The 21,120-nt window shown below is 36.1% G+C and overlaps 2 protein-coding genes across 2 annotated transcripts; both read left to right on the top strand.

The window, feature by feature from the left end:
• On the top strand, window positions 1-8,887 carry pmela (premelanosome protein a). Its single transcript, XM_046874638.1, has 12 exons — window positions 1-155; window positions 1,500-1,595; window positions 1,878-2,024; window positions 2,407-2,547; window positions 2,683-2,844; window positions 3,532-3,834; window positions 4,416-4,910; window positions 5,205-5,363; window positions 5,922-6,024; window positions 7,174-7,376; window positions 7,521-7,611; window positions 8,002-8,887. The coding sequence occupies exons 1-12, from the start codon at window positions 101-103 to the stop codon at window positions 8,153-8,155; spliced, it is 2,109 nt and encodes a 702-aa protein (XP_046730594.1). The 5' UTR covers window positions 1-100; the 3' UTR covers window positions 8,156-8,887.
• A 4,087-nt stretch (window positions 8,888-12,974) lies between these two features.
• On the top strand, window positions 12,975-20,613 carry cdk2 (cyclin-dependent kinase 2). Its single transcript, XM_046875632.1, has 7 exons — window positions 12,975-13,419; window positions 15,027-15,104; window positions 16,221-16,341; window positions 16,978-17,148; window positions 17,276-17,377; window positions 17,692-17,895; window positions 20,055-20,613. Exons 1-7 carry the CDS (start codon window positions 13,295-13,297, stop codon window positions 20,157-20,159), a joined length of 906 nt encoding a protein of 301 aa, XP_046731588.1. The 5' UTR covers window positions 12,975-13,294; the 3' UTR covers window positions 20,160-20,613.
• The last annotated feature ends 507 nt before the right edge of the window (window positions 20,614-21,120 follow it).

Genomic DNA, 21,120 nt, shown 5'->3' with positions numbered 1-21,120 from the left:
TCATTTAAAAAAGGTTTGGCACTCCTTAAAGTTCTTGACTTGGGCTGCGTTTCAAGAATTGTTGAGGATTGAACCTGTTGGGTGGGGGAAGACTTGGAGAATGAGAACAGCTCTTACAGTCCTGGGTTTGACCCTCTCTTTGGCTGCAATTTCAAGTGAGTATCACTAAATAAAATATATTTTTTAATATAAGTTCAAATCTATAATGCTTACATTACAAAACTGTATGTTACCAGAACAGAAGCTACAGTTCTTGTTAATCAATAGACAAGAACAACAAAGAATCCAGTATTATTTCTTTCAATCATTCTATATTAAAAGATGCATCATATTTATTGTATTCATTACATCCCTATGCATTTCATTTATTGCACACCCAAAGATGCAAAGCTGCCAATAAGCTCTAATTAATTTGTAATTAACACTGATAAGATTAAAATCAGTGAGATATAGCAAATTGTATTGTTACAATTGTTATTTTATTGTTATTTGTACTTTTTGGCAAATTTTTTACAAAAGTTTTAAGAAATTTTTTGTTTGTATTTGTATTTATTTCATTTTATTCATGATTTTCTTTTTACACACACACACACACACACACACACACACACACACACACACACACACACACAATATATCTCAGTTGGTTGTATTAGGCTTTTCTTATTCCTAAAGTTGGGATTATGAATGTAAGCAGTCAGCTGAGAATCACATGAGAAGGATAGAAAAGGATTGGACATGACTTGTGACTCTCACAGCCTGAAACATGTTGTGTCCCCGTCCTCCTCCCCCCTTCAGCTTTTGTTTTTCTTTCATCTCTCTTTTTCTTCTCTTAACTTTATGATTCATCTAAATTACTGAAGTGTCTGAATAATCACCCTGTCTAATGAGAATGCTCTATATGAATGCGTAATGTTTTCAATCAATCTGCCGTTATAATTAGATTTTAAAAAGTAGTTCTCCAATCAAAATTAATAAGCTGTTTATTTATCATTAAGCTAAGATATATACTATATAAGACTATTATTACCTGTACCTTTCTGTTTACATTTTTGCCCTAATTAATTCTCATTCATAATCATTGCTAGTCAATTTACCAACATCCTTCCTAAGGATCATACAATTATGCTGTAGACACCCATGCATTAATTTGTACAAATACTCTTCTGTTGTCTAGTGTCACATTGGTTTGTTTGTCAGGGATCTTGTGTGTTATCCAATCACAATAATTTAGGTCAATGTACGATCTGAAGGCAGAGTCGCTACAGGGCTTGAAACATTCTATTAGAAAATGGATAGTTTTCACAGACTTTTAAAGATTCTTTATATAATTGACTCTATATAATCTGATTTGTGAACTGAGAATTTTAAAAGACAAATGGACAGAGAAGTTTGCATTTATTCTCTCCATTACAAATTCAAAATCAGTGTGTCTCATCTGGTTACTGTATCACAATTTCACTACAGCAATTTCTGACTGTATTGTTTTTTTCTTTCAGGTGCCAGAACCCATTTTACACGCTACCGTTCATGGAATTCACGAATGTACCCAGTGTGGAGAGATGGTGACCCTCGATACAGGGACTGTTGGAAAGGTGTGGGGCTGAGCTAATTGTAATGTATTTTATGTATTGAACCAGAATATTACTTTGTAAATTGTAAAAATATCTTCAAATTAATCTTTCAATTCATATGTAGCATTTTTGACCGGGTTACTACGTATACATCACATCATTGTGACCATTTATAACTAACAGCTGTTGATATATTGATTATCTTTGATTATCATTTATCCTCTGTTCAAAATTAATTGTAATGTAAAAGTCAGAAATGTATTCAAGATCAAGATAGCTTAATCACACTTATATTTCTTACAGGTGGACAGATAACATTTGACATCAAGAATGACGCCCCAACCCTGATCGGAGCCAAAACAACATTTAATATCAATGTTCTTCCACCTGGGAATCAAACAGTACTGCCTAATGGGACAGTGGTGTGGAGCCAAAACTGCACTATTAATGGTTAGCACAATTAATACAATACTTTGATAAAGCCTTTTTTGTGAATTGAAATGTTTAATCTAAAATCTTTTATACATATTTTATAAAAATATTTGCATTTTCACATGCACCACATACAAAGTTAAAGTAACCTTTACAAAACAGAAAAAACATAATGAATCCTATAATGTTATTTCCTGTGAACATTAAGCATGTAATATCTTGTGTGGGGAAAATTAAATGTATAGTGTGATATCTATTGTATGCAAATTGATGGAATTTTATGATCAGTTAGTGTTAAATTCTTTACTGCTTCAGTGCCTAAAATCTTGACCTTAATATTTAACTAGCGATAATTCCTGATTACACTTAACATATATTTTCTTTTTTAATTTGCTTTCAGAAACCCAGTACACCAAGGGCGAACATGTTTACCCAGAATTCAACACTACCCAAGAATGGACAGGGGTTTTTCCTGATGGAACACCATTCACTACAACTTTGGCAAGGCGACCTCGCTTCATCTTTGTGTGGAAGACTTGGGGTAAGATATGCATATTCATAACATTTTAAATTTGTAAAATGAAATAACTAATATTGGCACATACAGATAAATAATCTTTCATCTTAAGACATTATATTGAACATTGTTGTATGACTCCTTCTTTCATCTCTGAAGGTAGATATTGGCAGGTGGCTGGTGGTCCTTCCTCTGCCCTCACTATTGGAACAGGCAATATACCACTGGGCTCTTACAACATGGAGGTGGTTATTTATCATTATCGAGGAAAAGACAGGTTTATTCCTCTTGGATATGCTTCGACACAGTTCTCTGTCACAGGTGTGTGGGTGTGTTTGTAATATAGAAGATGGATTTATTTTCAGTAGTAGTAGTAGTATTAATTGTAGCAAAGGCTTTTTGTATCTAATCAAGAATTAAAGCAACAACGTGGGATTTTTACAATGGAAAATAAACAAACAGGGCCTTATGTTTTTTTATTGTTACCACTCTATGTTTCTATGAGTTTATATTTCATGAGTCCTGTATTCCTGTGTTTATTTAGTAGAGTTTGACATTTCCATCAAGCTACGTGTCATATTTCACTAGTATCCTGTATTGCCAATTCATTACTACAGTAGTTTCCTATTTGCAGTGTTCTATGTTCCCAGTACTTTATATTCCTGTTCCCAGTGTTCCATATTTCACTATTTTATATTATGCCATTCAATATTCCCATTCTAAAATCATAAAGGTTCCTGTATTCCCATGGTCCCTTATTTCTAATGTCAGGATTCTCTTATTCCCATTCTCAGTGCCCTATATTCCCGCTGTCATGAAGTATAATACCCTATATTTCTAGAATTCTATGCCATATAAAATCAATAAAACTTATATTAAAGATGTATGAAGTAGCACTAATACAAATGAGAGAGATGTTACAGGTAAATCTAATGTAAATACACATACAGGAATTTTTAGTCATAAGCACCCATTAATCCCTGAACTCTTTTGTTTTTCCTAATTTAGATCAGATTCCATTCATAGTGACTCTGTCACAGACTGGTGATGTTAACCAGACAGATCAGAGCTTTATCCAGAATCGGCCTGTAACCTTCAACGTTGGTGTCCATGACCCCAGCCAGTACCTCAGTGGGTCTGACCTTACCTTTACCTGGGACTTTGGTGACAACAGTGGAACACTTATCTCCCGTCAACCCTCTGTTACACACACTTACCTCGCAACTGGTTCATTTACTCCACAGCTTGTGCTGATGGCTGCTATCTCAAGTGGCTGTGTCCCAAATCCAACCTCTGGGGTTATAACTGCAGGTGAGTTACATCACCTTCTGTAACATCGTGCAAGGACTAAAATGAGACTTTAAATACACTGCAATGAGAGTTCATGACATTTAATGCGGGGAGTGTGAAATTGCATTACAGCAAAAACAGCAGACAATAGCCACAAGCCTAGCAACCATTTAGCCCTCCAATGTTAGTGATAACGCTAACATTGATTATGAAACACAATTTGTACTATGTACTATGTATATTATTACTGTATATTAACTGATCTAAAGCCAATAGTGCTATAAATTAATTTAAAAGACGTTATAGGTGATCTTTACACTTATGGCTTATAGTTTAAATGTTAATTTGACATCACTCTATGAACAGAGAAGTAACAGGTAGTTGAAAATTGAGGGGGTGTTTTCGGGGTTTGTGTAGGTGTGGCTAATATAATCAAGATTGATATATACATTTTTCTTGCTTACTATTGCAAAGTCAAACTATTTGTGTGGTCAATCTGAATTCAGGCTCAGTTTATTGAAATTAACCAAACACATTAAAGATTTAGATCCTCTAAAAATCAATTACATTTACTTAAGTCCATATTTTGCCCTTCTTCATAGCCCAAGCAGTGACAGTGGCATCAGAAGCTCCAGCTGCACAACCCTCTAATATGGATGCTTCCCCTGAGCCTGTACTTGAGCAAGAAAGCATAATTTCTGCAATTCCAGCTGCAGCTAACGACTTAGCCGCAGATACAGCTGCAGATCAGGTTTCTGATATTCCAGCCATTGGTGAAACACCTACAGATGGCAGTGTAGAAACCGAAGGCCTTGCAGTTGTTGATGCTGCCGCTTCTATTACCCCAAATGAGGAGGTTGTAGCCGAGTCAGCTGTGACTGATGCCGCAGATTTGGAAGCTGCAGCAGTTGCCACTGGGGAGCCAGACACATTAGCACCTTCTGCTGATGTTATTCTTAATACTGTGGCCACAGATGCTACAGTTGTTCAAACAGTGCCATCTATAGTACCAGTGGTTGAGATTGTGGAAACTGTAAATGATGCTACCCCAGATGAAGTCATTTCTGAAGCTGATGTAATTACAGATACTGCTACAGGTGAGGATGTGTTATTGATTCATTAAATAAACACTTTTCATATACAGATCATATATGTCATTACCACAAAGGAGATTTCAACACAAATTAGATTTTCATGATCTGGAAAAAGAAAATATGGCACTAATATACTGTATCTGTTTGAATCAAGAGGTTTTCTGTTATTGATTCAGTGCGGGTTTTATGCTTATGATAATCACTTGTCCACTACCTTCTTTCTGTGGTCTGGATAAGAAAGTATTGAATTGAAAAAAAAACTTTTTGCTTACAACTTTTTTTTTACTTTTTATCTAGTTGCTGTTATTCCCACCATATCTCCAATAACACAGAATGAGACAGAGGAAACACAAGCTGCTCTGCTTATTGCAAAGCGTCAAGCTCCAGAACTTCCAGCAGAGGGAAACTGCATGATTTACCGCTATGGCTCTTTTTCCTTAACTTTGGATGTTGTTCGTAAGTGACACTTAATGTAGATTTACTCAGCATTCCAAAGCTTTTGGATTTGGACTTGTAAATATATGCTTGAGCATAGGAGTACAACAATATAGCCACATATGATTGGACATTTACTTTTAAACATGTAGACTTGTATACCCGGTCAATGCATAATGACTCACAATATTTAGTTCTGCTTTAGGGTTTACTTTCATTTAAGCAGCCATCATGTTAATGTCACCTCATAGCTCCATGGTAACCTAAGATTACTATCTGTGTGGAGTTTAGCATGTTCTTATACTTCGTTTGGATTTGCTCAGGGTTCTTTCTTTTCATCCCATTGTGGAAAATGGAATCATAACCAGGCCGTATGAATGAGATAGAAATAAAAATTAGTGTTTACCAAGCAAATGACTGTGGCTTTAAATACTTATTTTTCTCTCAGATGAAATGTGTAACTTTTGCACAGTTAGCTGATTTGAACAATTATATAAAAATTATATAAGCATTTGGCAGCTTTAATGCAGTAGATTATAACCTTTAATAACATTTGTTTGTCTATTGTTCTTTCCTTAGAGGGAATTGAGAGTGTGGAGATTGTGGAGATGAGTAATGTTGCCGTGTTGGCCACCAATGTGGAGCAGAATGCTGTGGATCTCACCGTCACCTGTCAGGGAAGGTCAGGAAAACATTTCACATGAACACTTTAGCAATATTTTTTACAATTACCTCTGAACCAAAATGTAATTAATTAAAAAAACACATCCCTACATTTTTAAATACCACAATGGCATGAGAAATTGAAAATAAGAGAGAGAATGAGGAAGTGGGAAGACAAATTTGAAATTGGTTCAGTATAAACATTTTAGAAACTGAGGGATCTAGGTCTGTTACAGGAACCATGCTTTTTGACCTTAAAAAACCTAAAGAGAGGAACTTATACCCAGTTATTTATAACTAATTACTTCAGGCCAGGAACCCTGGAACTTAAAACAAAGATCTTAATCCCAGGAATTATAGCCCAGGAATTCAAAACCCTGAAAAATAAGGATGAATAAATCCAGGACTTTTAGCTAAATAACTTAAACCAAGTAGCATCAGCTCAGTAACCCTGGAACTTGGGCCCATGATTTTAAAAAGATTAATTTTATGCTTATTAGTTAAATTTAAGGTCCAGAAACATTTTGAGATTAGAAAATGTAAGCTCTTGAGACTATACTCACAGTTACAACTCATCGTATTATTTATCTGTTTCATTATATTTAGGACTATCAATAGATTTAAATATTTAATCAAATTAATCACACATTTTTATCTGTTCTAAATGTACCTTAAATTAATACTTTTCAAGTTTTTAATACTCTAATCAACATGGCCATGGACAACTATGGAGGCTTTATGCAAATGTATGTTTTTTATTAGTGAAATGTTTAGTAATTCAAAATAATTTTTTACTGGAGTTTATTATTTGTATTTTTATATCTGAGTAATGAAAGGACCTTGTGAATAAATGTGTGTTGCGTTGAAGGTTTTAATTTAGCCTCTTTTATATTTCTTTTTTTCTATTTTTATAATAATGGTCAAACAGGAATGCACACTGCATTAATCATTAATAAAAATTAGTAATAAGTATATATATATATATATATATATATATATATATATATATATATATATATATATATATATATATATATATAGTTACATCTGCAATTTGATCTCTAATTTTATATGCCAATAGAATTTACAAAATGTGAAGTTTGAAATGAGTAAAAGTATCTTATTTATAATACTTTCAAAATACTAAATATTTGATCAATATTTTCAGCTTGCCGAGTGAAGTGTGTACCATGGTGATGGACTCAGACTGCATCAGTCCTGTGCAGACAGAGTGTAATGCTGTGACTCCAACTGAGTGCCAGATGATCCTGAGACGCTTCTTTAATGAGTCTGGGACTTTCTGCATTAATGTATCTCTGACTAATGATGTCAGTTTTGCTGTAGCAACTGCGAGGCTCAGTGTCACTGTGGGTAAGGATTAGTCAAATATATATCATTACATTTACTTTAAATTGTATCTAATTGTTAGTGAGTAATTAATCTAGATATATATTTATCTACCTTACTGTAATATCAATATGAATATTTTTATGTTTTACACATTTATAAATGTAGATTCAGGCTCCTCCTCAGCTGGTGCTGCCACTGCAGTACTTGGCGTTCTTGTGCTCGTCTGTGCTGTAGGCACCATTGCCTTAACTTACAGGTGAGTACTGTCTTTTGTTTTATGTCCTAAATGTAGTAACTCTAAAACTTTTTACTGCTTTTAAATGATATAAAGGAGCTATATGTATGGTTGTTATTATTATTATTAGTAGTAGTTGTAGGAGGGAGAGGGGGAGGAGGAGAAATATAAGAAAGTAGTACTAGAAGTAGTAATATAATATAAATATATAAGTAGTTATAATATAAATTTCTTTTTTGTAAAATACAGTTTAATTCCATACTTACATCCTTTAGTTCTACAAAACATTTCAAAATGTGTTTTATATATATATATATATATATATATATATATATATATATATATATATATATATATATATATATATATATAAAATCATTTTCTAACCCTTTAATATTAACACATTCAAAGGCGACTGAAGTCATACCAGGTGCTCAAAGACGACTCGACACATGGCATCATGGGCATTTCTGGGTTTAAGTCTGTTCCAATGTTAATGTGGAACTTCCTGACCCGACAGAGCACTGCAGAGAGCCGCCCTTTGCTGCAGGGACGAGTGGTGTAAACACACATAAGCATACACATATACACACACACACACACACACACACACACACACACACACACACACACACACACACACACACACAAACACACAGAGCTTACTTACACTGCTTACTGACACTGAACAAATCCACTCACATTTATATTTGTGCCAATGTTACATTCATATGTAACATGTCCAATTAGTGACTAATGTTCATTTTGCATTAAAATGACATTACATTGTTCTATATCAGCCTGACCGTGTATTGAGCATAAGAAATAAATGTAATGCAAGGGAATTATGTTAATGTTTTAAATATGGAAAACGTATGGCTAAACTGATAATAACTGCATGTCTAATACACACACCAGACTGAACACACACACACACACACACACACACACACGCACACAATAATTTGACTAAAGCTTTATGTACTACTATGCAGAACTATTACACGTTCATAGAGGTAGATTAAATGGGTTTCTTTAAATGAATATATTCACATTGACTTGAAATTAATGAAAGAAAACCATGTCCAGTATCTTGATCAGTGTTACTTAAAACTGGCCTTCTGCAATAACTGTTTTGCTTTATGGTTTTGCTAATAAATGCATGCTGATCATTTATGAGTATTACAAATCCTAGCCGATAAAGAGGACGTAGTTCATATCTGTTAAGTTTAAAGTGCTTTGCTTTTACCTATTACTGACTTGTTATCCTGAAATAAAGACATTTTTGTGCTATACGTTTCTTCATTATGGTACAGTTTTTTTTTACAATTTTGATTGCAGCCATTAAAATACTAAACTAGACAATGCATAATTAGAGGAATGGTTTGGAAAATGTATGTGAAAAAGGCAAAAGTGAAAGTGAGCATGCTGGCTTTCCATTTCCTATGAGCATGCTATGTTTGAAGAAGTGGTGGATGTTGCTCAAGTACAGCTAAGGCAAAATGAGCTAATCCAACAAACAATCAACAAAGCTTTCTAGCCACATGTTTTACCGCTGCGCAAATTACAAAACTGTTATATTTTCAATGAAAATATTTAGATGCCTCTTATTTCACATTTAAAATAGTGTTTATGGAGTTTTGGGGGGTTGTGTTTTATTGTGTTAGATGAAGTTACTGGGATGTGACAGTTGCATTAATCAGTAGCAGCCATTTTTCTTTTTCTTTGTATTAAAAATATGTTGTGTTGAGTGTAACTGCTGAATGCAGTTTATCTGTATATTTTCAGTTGACACCGCACATTAGCTACTTATACTTACATGACTGTAAAATGATAATAATATGTTATTTTATTTAGCAAAGGGATCTCATTCAGCCGTAACTCAAAGCTCTTTCTACTGTGCAAAACTTTCATTCTACCAAATTCAGGCTATGAAACTGCCAAATGTTAGTCAGTGGTGCCATGATATCATTGGTTATGACTGTTCCAGCCTTGTACAGGTCTACAATCTTTTTCCTGACGTCCTTTAACAGCTATTTGGTCTTACCCATGGTGGTGCAGAGGCTTGAATGGAAGAGGTTGATTGTGTGACTGGTGTCTTTTATACACATAATGTATTGATATTAGGAGTTCTTTCTTAAAGGCACAGGACTTGTTTGGGTGTGTGGGAGTCAGAATTCCTACTCATTTGGTACGGAATCAAATACTTATTTCACTTGATCAAATACAAATTAAACGTATAGCCTTTCTTTAAGGTTTTTAATAGATTTTCATTTCTTTGTAAGGGGTAAACTCTCAAAATCAGCAGGAGATCAAATACACATTCCACCCACTGTAAATATCTATTACATATACAGTCTATATATTGTCTATATATTGTCTATATATTGTCCTATATACGTATACTGTGTATACTCGCCACAGTCGCCACCAGCTTGCTCATCAAGGACAAACTTACACTTATAAAGAACAATCTTGTTCATTTTTATCACCACATTATCTGTGTAAAGCTGCTTTGAGACAATGTTCATTGTTAAAAGCACTAATATACAAATAAAAATTAATTAATATTGCTTTTACAATTGTCATGCTGGAGTAGGTTTGAGTTCATTTGGTCCAAGAAAAGCGACAAAAACATCCTATACCATTTGTAGCTACAGTTTGGGGAAAGCCCGCATGTGTGTGTGTTATGAAGCTTCACTGGTTTAAAACATTTAAATTAATTAATAAACAGTCATGTTTAATTTAGTGTACATTCTTTGGCAAAAATGGCAACAACTAAATGTTAAAATATTAGATTTTTAATAGTCAAATCATTGGAAATGAGCAAGAATTTTGTTTTTTTATGTTTAAGTATTATGGCTAATGTATAGACTGCTTTTTACAGAAAGAATGGATGTTGTTCAGTGTTGAGTAGTTTTGTGAACCCATGTATTGACAAATGCTTCAATCATCATAATTCTACCTTTGTCTATTAAAAAAACCCTAGATATTATAAAAGCGAATTTCCCTGGTTTCTAGCCTGTCTTTAAAAACTTTGCTAATGAGAAAATTAATTAATTTTAATTAAAGAGATAATGGGGAACATAAAGGCCTTACTTTGTTTGTGGTAATTTATTTAACAATGATTTGTTGTTTATAAAATCTTCTTCTTTTTTTGGCTTCTCCCATTAGGGGTGGCCACAGCGGATCATCCGTCTCCATACCCCCGTCCTCCACATCTGCCTCTTTCAACCCAACTACCTGCATGTCTACCTTTACCACATCCATAAACCTCCTCCTTGGCCTTCCTCTTTTCCTCCCTCATGGTGGCTCCATCCTCAGCATTCGCCTACCGATATACCCCATGTCCCTCCTCTGCACATGTCCAAACCATCTCAATCTCGCCTCCCTCACCTTGTCTTCAAAACGTCCTACATGTGCTGTCTCTCTAATAAACTCGTTTCTAATCCTCATACATGTCCTGCACCACCCTCACACACTACTCTGACACACCTGACTTCCTCATACAATACCACAACTCCTCTCTCTGCACCCTGTCAGAGGCTTTCTCTAAATCCACAAACACACAATGCAACTCCTTCTGACCTTCTATATACTTCTCCATCAACATTCTCAAAGCAAATAATGCGTCAATGGTGCTCTTCCTCGGCATGAAACCATACTGTTGCTCACAGATGGTCACCTCTTCTCTCAGCCTGGCTTCCACTACTCTTTCCTATAACTTCATGGTGTGACTGATCAACTTTATTCCCCTGTAGTTACTGCAGGCATGGGCATAAATCCCGGGGAGAGGGGGGCGGAGGGGACATGTCCCCCCCATCCGAGGGCTGTCCCCCCATCTGAGGATTGTCTTCCCCCCCGCGGCAAAAATGCTGATTAGCGATGTAATTTTCCATGAATCTGCTATATTAGCGATTAAAATATGACTTATCTAGTTAACATTAGCTTGTTTACAATAGCTTGTAGCAAAGTGCACTGTAACTAACACGCCAAAGCCATTTCCCGTGCAGTGTTTTATTTGGGAAGACTTGGTATAATGTTAATTTAACATTAACACACAATTAGCATATTGTTTAGCTGTGCATTTACTAAATGAGCACTGTGCTACGTCCGAACTGACCCCACTGTATTTTTTTGTATATTAAATTTCTATTCTGTTCTTCAGTGTCTTAAATAATTTTTAATAAAATTGTAAACCTTTTATTAATTCCTTGTTTTGCTTTGTCATTGAACCTGAGAAAAACTTTGAAAATAACCATAATGACGCAGTCTCCATGCTACAATAATAATGATAAAAGCAATGTTTTCCACTGTCGGTACACTGTGTCTTTATAAGTACAATTTGACTGTATTATTTGTCCCCTTCAAACATTTCTCTCTTTATTTTAACATCCCCCCCCAATGTTAAAATAAATTTACACCCATGACTGCAGGTCTGCACATCTTTATTTTTAAAGATCGGCACCAGCACACTCCTTCTCCATTCCTCAGGAATCATCTCACCTTACAAAATCTTGTTAAACAATCTTGTTAAAACCTCCACTGCATCTCTCCTAAACATCTCCATGCTTGTCGTGGTCCACTCTTCATCCTCTTAATCGCTGCTCTCACTTCCTCCTTACTAATCATATATCTACTTCCTGCTTCACACCATCCAACCTTCTCTCTCTCTCTCTCTCTCTCTCTCTCTCTCTCAATCTCTCTCTCATTTTCCCATTTTCCTCGTTCATCAGATGCTCAAAATATTCCCTCCATCTTCTCAACACACTCTCCTCACTAGTCAACACATTTCCCTCTTCATCCTTTATTGCTCTAACTTGCACCACATCCTTCCCAGTTCGGTTCCTCTGCCTGGCCAATCGGTACAAATCCTTTTCTCCTTCTCTAGTGTTCAACCTCTCATACAGCTCCTCATATGCCTTTTCCTTGGCTTTTGCCACATCCCTCTTTACCTGCTGCGTGCACCGGCTTGTGCAACCCTAATGGCTGGGTTATTTGTTGTTTATAAAATAAAGCTTCATATTTTGTGCTTGGCCTGCTATCTATCTATCTATCTATCTATCTATCTATCTATCTATCTATCTATCTATCTATCTATCTATCTATCTATCTATCTATCTATCCGTCCAGATAATCTTTAAAAATATATATATATTTTTTTTTAAGAATTATTCAAAAGAAAACAAAAAGAAAACGTATCAAACTACACTAACGTGAAAACAAAACATCATCCGCTAGGTGTCAACATTTATCTTTGTTCCTTTGAAAGCGCCAAAAGAAGAAGAAAATTGGGCGGAGCAACGAACAGCTTTGTTTGAAGGGCGGATTTAAGGTCTTGTTTTCAACCGTTTATCACTTGTTCTGTAGGTGCACTACATGGAGTGGCACACAATAGCGTCTCGCCGCTTACGAAGTGCACTGGGTGTTTTGTGCAAAGGCATTTCGGATTGAACATAACTGAACGCGGGAATTGGCGGGTATTGGTAGTAAAACCTTATTTGCCGCCTGAGCGTTATTATTATTATTATTATAAAACTTCAGTTGGGGGATAATTTACTTTATAGCTCATTTTAACACAGGTCTCTCTTCCTCATGCTTACATTTCACTCTTAACAATAGCATTTAGCCATTTTGTGTATTTTGGTGTGAAGTTTTTAGTGTGGACTCACACTTGCAGGGGTGAGAGGGGTTTTATATCCTGATGTTTGACATGGAGTCGTTTCAGAAAGTAGAGAAAATCGGAGAGGGGACATATGGAGTGGTTTATAAAGCTAAAAACAAAATCACCGGGGAAACCGTGGCGTTGAAGAAGATCAGATTGGACACGTAAGTGCCTTCTGTCAATGTGTTTAGGGTATTGTTTTACCATGTTAACTTTTAATAACTTTTTCATTAGTCACTACTACAGCAGATGTAAATAATTCGGATGTATTTTATCTCCAGGACACTGATCTTAATAGGTCTTTCTGGATACACTGCTTAAAGGTTTATAATCCCACTGCAATTTCAGTATCACCCGATGAGATAAAGAGTTTTAAAATAGAGTTACAGTGCAAGAGATATTTTCTTATGAATCTGAATCTTTATCTGGGTAATGCAGATAGATAGAGCCCTCTCTCTCTCTCTATGCGTCACAGAGAGATGGGGAGAGAGAGAGAGAGAGAGAGAGAGAGAGAGAGAGAGAGAGGTCATTGCATAGTACAGGTACACAGCTACGAAATGCAGTTTAGCATCTTCCAGACGTGCAAATTGACAAGTGCAGATAAACAAGTAATATGTGTAGAGAAAGAGGGGTGTATAAATGTACAGTATGAACAACTGTACAGAAGTTTTACACAGTGATCTAATGGTGTAGTGTTGAGTTCAGTAGTGTGATGGTGGATGGAAAAAAAGCTGTCCCTGAACCTGCTGGTTCTGGTGCATATGTACCTGTATCCTGTATCAGTTTGTGACTGGGAAGAGTCCTTGATCATGTTGCGTGCTCTGCACAGACATCTGCTGTAGTGAAGGTGCTTATTGGTGGGTAGTTGGGTGCCAGTGATGCGTTAGGCGGTTTTTGACGACCCTTTGCAGGGTTTTAGGTTCACACACAGTGGAGCTTCCAGACCATACAGTGATTGAGTTGGTCAGGATGCTTTCGATGATGCAGCGGTTAAAAGTCTTTAGAATCTCTGGGGACAGATGACCTTTCTTAAAGCTCCTCAAGAAGTACAGACGCTATTTTGACTTCCTAACCAGAGCTGAAGTGTTCTGGTGCCAGGACAGATCCTAAACTTCCAAGAACTTGAAGCTGGAGACCCTCTCTACCTTAGTTCCATTGATATAGACTGGGGAGTGTATCCTGCTGTTAGATTTCCGAAAGTCCACAATATGCCGTATGTCCAGATATTGAAAAATATTGAAGCAAAGGCCATGGGGGAAAAAAAAAAAAAAAAATGCTTTATAACTGCAGCAGATGTCTTCTTCCAGGACATTAATTTCTTTATGGTCATACTGGATCTATTGCTTAATTGTTAATAATCTCTCTATAAATGATGAGTCAGACTCTTGATCTGGGTGAGGCTGGGATTATTACGAGATGTTTAACCATTAAGATGCTCGTCCAGAGGAAAATCATATAACAGTCATTTTAACAAGCAGATGTCTTTAATAATGATGTTTTCTTTCAAGACATTTTTGTATATGGTATTAATGTATATACTGCTTAATGCTTTATAATTCCACTGTAATCCCAGCATCACTAAGAGTCTGAATAATCTCAAAATGTATTCAAGTCACTTTCAGACTTTCTTCTCCACTTTGGTACTTCATCTGGGTAATGCTGGGATTATAGTGGGATTATAGGACATTAAACAGGATGTTCAGGTTGATCGTTTTCAAATAAGTCATTTTAATTAGAGCAGATGTCGTTAATGATGATGATTTTTTTGCAGGGAGACTGAAGGTGTCCCGAGTACCGCTATTCGAGAAATCTCCCTGCTGAAGGAACTCAATCACCCCAATATTGTCAAGTATGATAAAATTACACAACACTGTTGTACAATTCATTCAGCAAAGCTGTCAATAGTGCTGTTTACAAATCTATATAAAATACATAAATGATTAAAGCCATATATATATAGTCAAATAGCCATCCAGCCAAATCATCTGTTCAGTTTCATGATGGTCTCAGTGGCAAGCTGAGAAGGCCAGCCAAGACTTTTGTTCCTATATAGATGTTCTCTCTCTAGATTAGAGCTTCTCCTGGGGGATTCCCAAGTCATATGTAAAATATAATCTGTCCAGTGGTTACTGAGATTCCCAATGGATCTCAGCTGAAACATGTACAATATAATTTTTACAGGAGCTGACACGAGAGCACCCTCATTAGATATTTAAACGACCTTCACTGACTTTTCTCGGTTCTAAAAGGCATCGACTCGACTCTACGGCTCTTCCTTCTTGTCAAACTCTTTACCGTATGATTGAGAGGAGTCTGCCTTACTCATTCAGTCATTTTACACACCATTTTACAGAACAAGTTGCCAAAATATACAAAACCATATCTTTTTTTTTCTACTCAGCTGATAGTTACCACTGTAGTGCAGATTTATACTTTAAAGGACCTCAGAAAATCTGTAGATAAGCACAGATCATACAGGGTATTAGATACTATGTGTGTACAACAAATGCTGGTTATGTTTATTTGGTAGTGTTGAATCTGGGATGTAACCAGAACAACATACAACCCAAAAGAGAGCTAGCACTAAAGCAAAATAATATCACTGTCAGAACAGTTTGTATACTACCCACATTTGAGTCAGTGACATAAAGGCAGATTTGAAATTCTAGTGTTAATTTGTCCTAAATAATTCAAAGATACAGTGCAGGCAAATATATTTGTCTTAAACTTCAACTAGACTGCTTCATTACCCCCATCTGTCTACAGTGAAATGCAAGTCTTAATTTTTCTTTTTTTTCAGGTCTGGTCCTCATGACACATGATGTCATTGACTATTTATCTTATTGTCATATGATTCATATTTTTGGTGCTTTATTAGTGTTGAACAGTAGTATTTTGTGTCAGCAAGCGAATATACAGAGTTAGACCTTAAACTCTAATGAGAGTGTCTCTTAATTTGTTTCAGGCTGCTTGATGTCATCCACACAGAGAATAAGCTTTATCTCGTGTTTGAATTTCTTCACCAAGACCTCAAGAAATTTATGGACTCGTCCTCAGTTACTGGCATTTCACTTCCTTTGGTCAAGGTAAGTGTGAGTTCTGACCCGTCGCTCATTAACAGCATTAACTTCAGCAGTTGGAGCTACAGGAGCTCGTCTGTTGGACCCCACGTGCATTAGTGAGTCTTGGCCGCTAATGGCCGTCTCCGGTTCATCACTTTTCCTTCCTTGGAGCACTTTTAATAGATACTGAGCACTGCAGACTGGGAACATCCCACAAGAGCTGCAGTTTTGGAGATGCTCTGACCCAGTCATCTAACAGTCACAATTTGGCCCTTTTCAAACTCTCACAAATCCTTACGCTTGCCCATTTTTCCTGCTTCTAACACCTCAATTATGAGGACAAAATGTTCACTTTCTGCCTAATACATCCCCTCAACTAACAGGTGTCATGATGAAGAGATAATCAGTGTAATTTACTTCACCGGCCATAATGTTATAATGTAATAATGTTATGCCTGGTCGGTGTATCTTAGGGGTTTTTTTGTGTGTTTTATGATTTAGGTTACGATAGATGTTTTTGAATAGGCTAGGCTGCCTGCTTCTACCATCAAAATGATTTTTATTTCCTCTGTCAGATCAGAAAAACGTCTGCCAATTTGTGTGCTCGGAGTTTGATTATGTGTACAAATTACTTATGTTTGGGGTTGTATGTATTTTCAGAGCTACCTGTTTCAGCTGCTCCAGGGTTTGTCCTTCTGTCACTCTCACCGGGTTTTACACCGAGACCTGAAACCTCAGAACCTGCTCATTAACGCGCAAGGAGAAATCAAACTAGCCGACTTTGGCTTGGCCAGGGCTTTTGGTGTGCCAGTACGCACATACACGCACGAGGTAAGTTGCTTTTTATTTTCAGATTATTTGTATCTAGCTAAAAATTGTATGCAGATAAAATATGTTCAGTTACAATTTTCTTAACTTACTAACCAACACAACTGGTTTATTTATGTTTTCATTGTAGGTTGTGACTTTGTGGTATAGAGCACCAGAAATTCTCCTGGGCTGTAAATATTATTCCACAGCTGTCGACATCTGGAGTTTGGGCTGCATTTTTGCTGAAATGGTAAGAACACATTTATGATGAAAACATTGTTATTGTCCCGAATATCACACAAGTAATTTTAAACCTTTTCACCTATGGCTATTTTTATTTTTTTACAAATTCTTAATTTTTTTTTTTTTCGAAAAACATATTTATTAAACAAAGCCTAAGTCTACACTAATCTAGGACTGCAGCTATCGATTATTTTAGTAATCGAGTATTCTACCAGTGATTCCATCAATTAAGTATGTAATTAAGCAATTAAGAAGTACTTTTTCTTTGTTAAGAGCAATACTAAATATACAAGAGAAAATAAGATGGGTTTCATATTTCAGATTACTCGGAGGGCACTGTTTCCTGGAGATTCGGAAATTGATCAGCTGTTCCGAATATTCCGAACCCTCGGCACTCCTGATGAGTCAGTGTGGCCCGGAGTGACCTCAATGCCTGACTACAAGCCTTCTTTCCCCAAGTGGGCACTGCAGGATCTGTCTAAAGTGGTGCCTCCTCTGGATGACGATGGCAGAGACCTACTCGCAGTAAGACCTTTTTATTTACAAGACCTGTTTGGCTAAGTTTGTGGAAATTCGCAGAACTCCTGAGTGCTACAACAGGACAAAAGCAATTTATGCTCTTGAGACTTTGAATACTGGTGAGGCTAACGTTATCTGTGGTTTAAGGGCAAAGGGCTCTTGGGGTTGACTTACGCTGCACTATATTTTTCTCTCACTTTAAATCTGTTTCCCAGTATTTAACCTACTGGGAGAATCCACGTCCGGTGACAGCCATCATTTGGAATGATTTCTGTGTTAGATTTTGAAACAAAAATTTTTTATTGAAAAATATAATATAGTTGCTTTGTCATTTCTAATCTGAAAGAAAATCTTCAGTTCATTCTTTATTTATGATTTAACTGAATCCCTTTGGACATCGCATGATTTCTGTTGGTTTGTTGCAGGTTGTTTTGTGCAATTCTCATGGGTATATTTATTTATTAAATTATTTTTTAAAATTTTTTATAAAAGCCTCTTCTGTAAATATGCAAAATAGCCTTTGTTTTTTCTTGTGTATAATTACAGTGTTCTCTGTATATAATAAGCATTATCTCTTGCACAATGCTAATATATCGCGGCACCACACTAAGTACTGGGGCCCCTCAGGGCTGTGTGCTCAGCCCAATGGTGTTCACTCTGCTGACTTACGACTGTGTAGCAATGCACAGCTCGAACCACATCATCAAGTTCGCCGATGACACAACCGTGGTGGGTCTCATCTTTAAGAACGACGAGTCAGCATACAGAAAGGAGGTGCAACAGTTAACAGCCTGGTGTAGAGCCAACAACCTGTCTCTGAACATTGACAAAACCAAAGAGATTGTTGTTGACTATAAAGGGGCCATTCTCCATTGATCATCTATGGATCATTTGTGGAGATCTTCAAGCACACCAAATTCATTGGTGTTTATCTGGCAAAGAAGTTCACTTGGTCACTCAACACCAGCTTCATCACCAAGAAAGCCCAGCAGCGTCTCTACTTCCTGAGAAAGCTGAGGAAAACTTATCCCCCTCCCCCCCATCCTGACCACATTCTACAGAGGGACGATTGAGAGCATCCTGAGCAGCTGCATGACCTGGTTTAGGAACTTCACTGCAAGATCCTACAGAGTGTAGTGATGGCCGAGAAGATCATCGGAGTCTCTCTCTCCTCAATCACAGACATTTACACCACACGCTGCATCACAAAGTCAAAGCATTGTGGACGACCCCACACACCCGTCACACACACGCTCTTACCATCAGGAAAGAGGTTCTGAAGCATTCAGGCCTCACATCCAAACTGTGCAACAGTTTTTTTCTCTTAAGCCATCAGGTTCCTCCACACACAGAACTAAACTGTAAATGAAACCCATATGCACACTGTCTTGTGTTGTCTGTTTGCGCTCTCTTTTGTCTGCACTGTTTACACTCGGTTGCACACGATGCACTTAGTGTGACCGGGACAACTTCAGAACTTTAGCCCTGTGTTCTGTATGCAGCTCAATGTTGTGTGGTGTGATGAAGCTCTATGTTGTTTCAAGTAGCACCAGGGTCAGCTATATATGGTTGAAATGACAATAAAAGCTTCTTGACTTGACAAATACCAACCCATATGTAAAAACTGACCCTGATGCATATTTTAGGAAGATAAAATTCCAGTGTGTTTTTTGATTTGGTCAAAAATGTTTTGATTTTTCACTGTCATATGAAAAGCATATAGTGTAAAACATGCATATAAAATACCATTTTTATAGTAATGTTTTTACACAATAATGGTTTGTACATAAGTCTTTACTCTTTGGCTAATTTGTAATGATAGCTTACATAGCTTCCATATTCAACCAAATGTTAAATTTGATTCTGAAATTAATATTTTTTTATCCTTGATCTCAATTTGTTCTAATCTTTTAATAATCAAATAGTAGAACTTGTTTTTATGGTATCCTGGTATGATTTTATGGTATTTATGGGTTTTAGATGTTACTAGATATAACTGCTCTGTCAGTATTTGAAGTTATCAAACAATTATCTGTCATTATTTTTTGCTTCCATAGAGGACTTTGAATATAACTCCTTCAAGGGGAATTCTTGATGGCTGACAGATTCTATATACCTCTTTTTAGCATCTTTTTAACCTCTTTCCTCTTCCTGTTTTCTAATAGCAAATGCTGAAATACGACCCCAACAAGAGAATCTCAGCCAAGAACGCTCTCGTTCATCGATTCTTCCGTGACGTCACGATGCCGATGCCTAATTTGCGGTTTTGAGGCACGAGAAGTCCTGTTCAGCATCTCTTCTTCCTGATGCCGTTCTTCCTCAAAACCAGAGACTGTTAGCCAGTTACACTGCTTTGGTGCCTTTTATATACCAGAGTTTATCTAAAGTCGAGGTATTGTGTAGAAGGTTGTAGTTTCTATGTACAGGTCACTCACCTGCTCAGACTTTGTACCATGCTTGATTTTTTCTGCAGTCTGTTCTTTTTGGTAGGTGACATTCCTTAAGAAATGCTTATTCTGGAATAATCTTACTGAATGTTATTAAAAAAAAATCTCTTCATTAAGAGATCTATGATGCACCAGCAGAGGAATATTTATTTTTGGTTTGCCAAAAATTCACACTTTTGATAGTTCTGAATTTTTTTTGGTAATTGTTGATTTTATGCCTTCAAAGGCAGGTTTTTATCCCTGTTTGATAATTATACATAAACTTGTTATGAAAAGACCCTGAAGTGCTTGTTTTTATTTGTGTTCAGCATATTGACTTATATTTTCAATTTTTCAAAAATATCTTAAATATGTGCATGTTGATGTAATATTTGTATTTGATTTCAAAGTTTTTTAATGCTTTTATTCATTGAAATCGATATTAAATCTTATTTACTGACAATGTTATGCCTGAAAAAAGTACAATATCTTAAAATAGGTGTCATAATTAAACATTTGTTTTATTGTAATCTTATAAGAAATATAAGATATTAATTATATTTGAATATTAATCCACGAGTCTTTCATGAGGATTCATGTATAATACATAATTGTGTTGTGTGCATGTAACCTTAATGAATGTAACATGCATAACAAAAAGTGTTGGACAATTCCACCTGTAATTTTAATGCCATTTAGGAGCACACCTTATTCTAAGGTCATTTATTCACTTATTCACTTAGCCCCACTAACTGGGAATAAATGGATAACCCATATATTTTTTTCCCCTAAAAATTATACATAG

Source organism: Silurus meridionalis, chromosome 19, assembly GCF_014805685.1.
Source record: "Silurus meridionalis isolate SWU-2019-XX chromosome 19, ASM1480568v1, whole genome shotgun sequence".
NCBI classification, from domain to species: Eukaryota; Metazoa; Chordata; class Actinopteri; order Siluriformes; family Siluridae; genus Silurus; species Silurus meridionalis.
This window is presented reverse-complemented; position numbering and strand designations above follow the sequence as displayed.

Excerpts from the sequence above, each read along its gene's own strand:
- pmela (XM_046874638.1), top strand. The coding sequence starts at position 101 with ATGAGAACAGCTCTTACAGTCCTGGGTTTGACCCTCTCTTTGGCTGCA. Across the intron at positions 1,596-1,877 it reads ATACAGGGACTGTTGGAAAG|GTGGACAGATAACATTTGAC; the intron begins GTGTGGGGCTGA and ends TATTTCTTACAG. Across the intron at positions 7,377-7,520 it reads GAGGCTCAGTGTCACTGTGG|ATTCAGGCTCCTCCTCAGCT; the intron begins GTAAGGATTAGT and ends TTATAAATGTAG.
- cdk2 (XM_046875632.1), top strand. The coding sequence starts at position 13,295 with ATGTTTGACATGGAGTCGTTTCAGAAAGTAGAGAAAATCGGAGAGGGG. Across the intron at positions 16,342-16,977 it reads TTTCACTTCCTTTGGTCAAG|AGCTACCTGTTTCAGCTGCT; the intron begins GTAAGTGTGAGT and ends ATGTATTTTCAG. Across the intron at positions 17,378-17,691 it reads GCTGCATTTTTGCTGAAATG|ATTACTCGGAGGGCACTGTT; the intron begins GTAAGAACACAT and ends TTCATATTTCAG.